This window comes from Nannospalax galili, unplaced genomic scaffold (genome assembly GCF_000622305.1).
Source record: "Nannospalax galili isolate Female #2095 unplaced genomic scaffold, S.galili_v1.0 scaffold1631, whole genome shotgun sequence".
Lineage (NCBI taxonomy): Eukaryota > Metazoa > Chordata > Mammalia > Rodentia > Spalacidae > Nannospalax > Nannospalax galili.
In genome coordinates this window covers 1,155,243-1,159,542 of record NW_008329035.1, presented here as the reverse complement: position 1 = coordinate 1,159,542, position 4,300 = coordinate 1,155,243, and the positions used below count along the sequence as shown (strand labels likewise).

The following is a 4,300-nucleotide window of genomic DNA, read 5'->3' as shown; positions in this document are numbered from 1 at the left end:
TTTTTTTTTTTTTTTTTTTTTGGTCTTTTTGAGATAGGGTCTCCCTGTAGAGCCAGCTGGCCTGGAACTCACAGGGATCTGTCTGCCTCTTACTCCCCAGTGCTGGGATTAAAGGCATTGTCTTCTTTTTAGTTGCTTCAGTTGAAATTGATTGGTTAATACTGAAGTCAGGTGTTTTGTATCTAGGTAAATTCATTTTAAGCCATGAATTGAGCTCCTATAGCACATGTTATTTCAATGAAAATGATAATGATGACAACTTACATTTATTTATTGTAGGGGTATACGTGCATGTGCAATCCATGTGAATCCTAGGGATCGAACTCAGGTCTTCATGCTTGGCAGCAAAAACCTTGTACCTGCTGAGCCATCTGGCTGGCCCCAGCACGTGTTTTTTAACTTCCAAGGAAAGGCTTGCAGGACTGGGAAGATAGCTCAGCCCAGAAAGTGCCTTCCATCCATTCATGAGGACCCAAATTCAAACCCTAGAACTCATATAAAAAGCTGGGCATATTGGCATGCTGTTGTAATCCCAGCACTGGGAAGGTACAGCCAGGAGGCTGAGGTGGGGCTCACAGGCCAGCCAGTCTTAGCTTAATTGGTAAGCTCCAGGCCAATGAGAGACTTTGTCTCAAAGGAGATGGATGATGTTTCTGAGGATGACACCTAAGGTTGTCCTCTGATCTCCACATGCAGACACTTTTACATATACCTGCACATTTACATATACCTGCACACAAAAAGGGTTTGATTAATATCATTCACTTGGGAAGCTGAAGCAGGAGGATTGTAAGTTTGAGAGCAGCCTGGGTTACAGTGTGAGTACTAAGTCTGCCAGGGATATATAGCAAGATCCTGGCTTGAAAAACCAAAAAGGAAAAAGGAGACATGGGTAGGAGTTGGATGTTAGCAGGGTACAGGGTGTGTGGATGACAGGGTGGGACTTCCTTATGCTTGGGAATGTCACTGATAGAATTAGGAAAGGTTTTAAAGAGTTACTGGATTAAAAAAAAATATTCTGTGTTCATTTGATCATAGGTTTGCAGGATTTATAGGAAATTAGTACTGTAATTGTGCACTAATATTAAAAAAACTTATATGTGCATGTGGGTCAGAGGACAACCTGTAGAAGTCAATTCTCTTCTACCATATGGGTTCTAGGGATCAAACTCAGGTTGCCAGACTTTGCAGCAGACATTTTTCTTGCTGCTCCATCTTACCGTCCATAATGTTCTTTTGCCCTTCAATACTTTGGTAGTACTTCCTTTGCCCCACATCTTTTTATTTGATAGAAAATAGATATGGGGCAGAACACTAAACATTTTGAAACCTTAACTATGAAACTGATGAAAAAGAAATCTTCAGAATTTTACTCTAGCATATTGGGTCAGCAACATGGTTTAGTGTATAAAGGCCCTTGCTGCCAAGCTTGATGACTTGAGTTCTGTCCCACGGTCCCACATGATGAAAGGAGAGAGCCAACTCCTAGAAGTTTTCCTGCGGCCTCCACACATGTGCCATGATGTGTGCCCTCATCCCACCCCCAAATAAATGTAATTTAAAAAAGAATTTTACTGCAGTATAACCATAACAATTAAGTATATTGCCAATCTCCAACAAAAGACAATTTGCTTGTATCTTTTTCCCCCTCCCTTCCTCTCTTCTACTTTCCCCTCCTTCCCCCTTCTTTCTTCTCTTTCTTTTCTTTTTATTTTCTGCACAGGGTCTTCTATGGACCCAGTCTAGCTTTGAACTCTTGATCCTTTAATGTCCGGGGTGCTAGGATTACAGGTATATACTACTGCATTTGGTGTATTAGTTACCTTTCCTGCTGTTGTGATAAAGTACACTGATAAAAGCAATTTAAAAGAGGAAGGATTTATTTTGGGTTATACTTCCAGGATATAGCCCATCCATGGTGGTAAGGAAGTCTAGAGCAGGAGCTTGAAACAATTGACCATATTGCATCCCCTGTCAGGAAGCAGAGAGTCATGAATGCTTGGGTTTAGCTCTTTTTTTGTCTAGTCCTGTACTCCAGTCTGAATGTTGCTAACTCCTGAAAGCTGGCTTCACTTTAATTAACCTAATCTAGAGAATCCCTTACAGATATGCCTGGAGGCTCATTTCTATGGTGATTCCAAATCTCATCAAGTTGAGAGAGTCCAGATTACAGGTGTGGTGGCACATGAAATTGAGGCCAGCCTGATCTATATAGTGAGTTCCAGGCCAGCTGGGACTACAGGGAGACCCCTTCTCAAAAAAAAAAACAAACAACAACAACATTTAATCAGAGTCCAGATTACCCACCATCATTCCCAGCCCCTCCTCACCTTTTTTGAGATGGATTTTCTTTCTTTGAGTATCCTAGGTGAACTGGGATTTGTGATCCTTCTGCCTTAGTCTTTCAAGTACTAGAATTATACAGCCATATACCATCTTACCCAGCTTCTATTTATCTTCAATTATCCTGTAATAGCTGTAAAGAAAAAATTTCCATGGGGGCTGGAGAGATAGCTCAACAGTTAAGAGCACTGACTGCTCTCACAGAGGACCCAGATTCAGTTCCCAGCACCTATATTTCAGCTAACAACTGTCTGTAACTCCAGTTCCAAGGAATTTGACGCCCTCTTCTGACCTCTTCAGACATTGCACAACATGGGTGCACCTACCTACATGGAGGCAATACACTCGTACACATAAAATAAAAATAATAAATATATTTTTAAAATATTTTATTTTATGTGTAAGAGTATATTGTCTGCATGTATGTGAGTGCACCTGTGCCGTGCAATGCTGTGGAGGTCAGAAGAGGGTTTCCGATTCCCCTGGAACTGGAGTTAAGGATGGTTCGTAGCCATTATGTGGGTGCTAGAAATTGAACCCGGGTCCCCTGCAAGAGCAGCCAGTGCTCTTAACTGCTGAGCCATCTTTCTAGCCCCTTGAGATTAAGTCTTAAAATCTCAACTCCATAACTGGATTTTCACTTGATTTTTCAGAAATATTTACACAAAGAAGTTAATCAAGGGTTATCTTAAAGAAGGAAAAAGAATTCTTATAGTATTCTACAGATAATCCACTTAAAAGCAGATTAGTCTTTAATTAGAATTCAGAGCACTTTTAGAATTGCAAAACTGAAAATTTTACATTGTCATTAAATGATTTTGTTTTGTTTCCTTCAAGCTAATAAGCACAAGTGGGTACCACTCCACTTAGATGACGTGAGACCAGACAGTCAGGAAAGACCCGGGTCCCGGAACAGCTCTAGATGTCAGCCTGAAGCAAATAAATCAGCACACAATAATAGGAAAAGTGATACGCGAAGTAAGTCTCATTCTAAGAGAACAATTACTTTAAAAAGGAGCATAGTTTTAATGTTTATCATTGGAACTGTGTATAGTATAAACCTTTTAAGAGTAAATTGCAAAATGTCTCTTTAGTGGTAAATATGTTCAGAGGCCTTTTCCTGTGAACAGTGTAACTATGATACATTTAACAGCTATAAAACTGAATGTTAAAACCTGTGACTGTCTTTGTCTTATATCCAATATTTATTGTAATTTAATTTTATATTATATTTTTTCTTTTATTTTAAGGCAGGATCTCATAATTTAGCTGAGTCTAGCTTGGTAATTCTTATTTACCTGGCATTAAACTAGTGATCCTCCAGCCTCAGCCTTCCAAGTGTTAGGCTCACAGATATGCATCATCACAATCAGGCTTCCATTGTTTCTTACAGTCCCCCATATCCCCATCCAGTCTGAGGTTACTCATTGCTTTAAGTTGTTTTTCCTCTTTAGTCTTTATTATCATGTTAACAGTACTTTTGCTTTGTGTTTCATAACGTTGACCTTTTAAAAATATTTATTTTCATTTTTTGTGTATGAATGTATTGCCTACATGTATGAACATACATGCACCCATGTCATGCAGTGCCTGCAGAGGTCAGAAGAGGGTGTTAGAGCCCCCGAAACTAGAGTTATGGACAGTTGCTAGCCACCATGTGGGTGCTGGGACTCAAACCCAGGTCATCTGCAAGAGCAGCCAGTGCTCTTAACCATTGAATCATCTCTCCAGCCCCCACATTGATCTCTTTTTAAAAGTATATTTTATTATTTTTATTTTGTGTGTGTGAGTGTATTGTCTGCATGTATGTAAGTGAACCTGTGTTGTGCAGTGCCCAGGGAGGTCAGAAAAGCACATTGGATCCCCTGTAACTGGAGTTAAAGACTGGAGGTTAGCTGCCACATGGATGCTGGGAATTGAACCTGGGTCTTCTGCAAGAACAACCAGTGCTCTTAAC

At 40.0% G+C, this 4,300-nt stretch overlaps 1 protein-coding gene across 1 annotated transcript in view; it reads left to right on the top strand.

Annotated features, from left to right (window-relative positions):
• The window catches only part of Larp1b (La ribonucleoprotein domain family member 1B), a gene marked incomplete in the record, with an annotated part of 109,095 nt that overhangs the window by 15,457 nt on the left and 89,338 nt on the right, over positions 1–4,300 (top strand). The window contains 1 exon segment of the mRNA XM_017797383.2: positions 3,181–3,321. Coding sequence (XP_017652872.2) covers positions 3,181–3,321 — 141 coding nt within the window.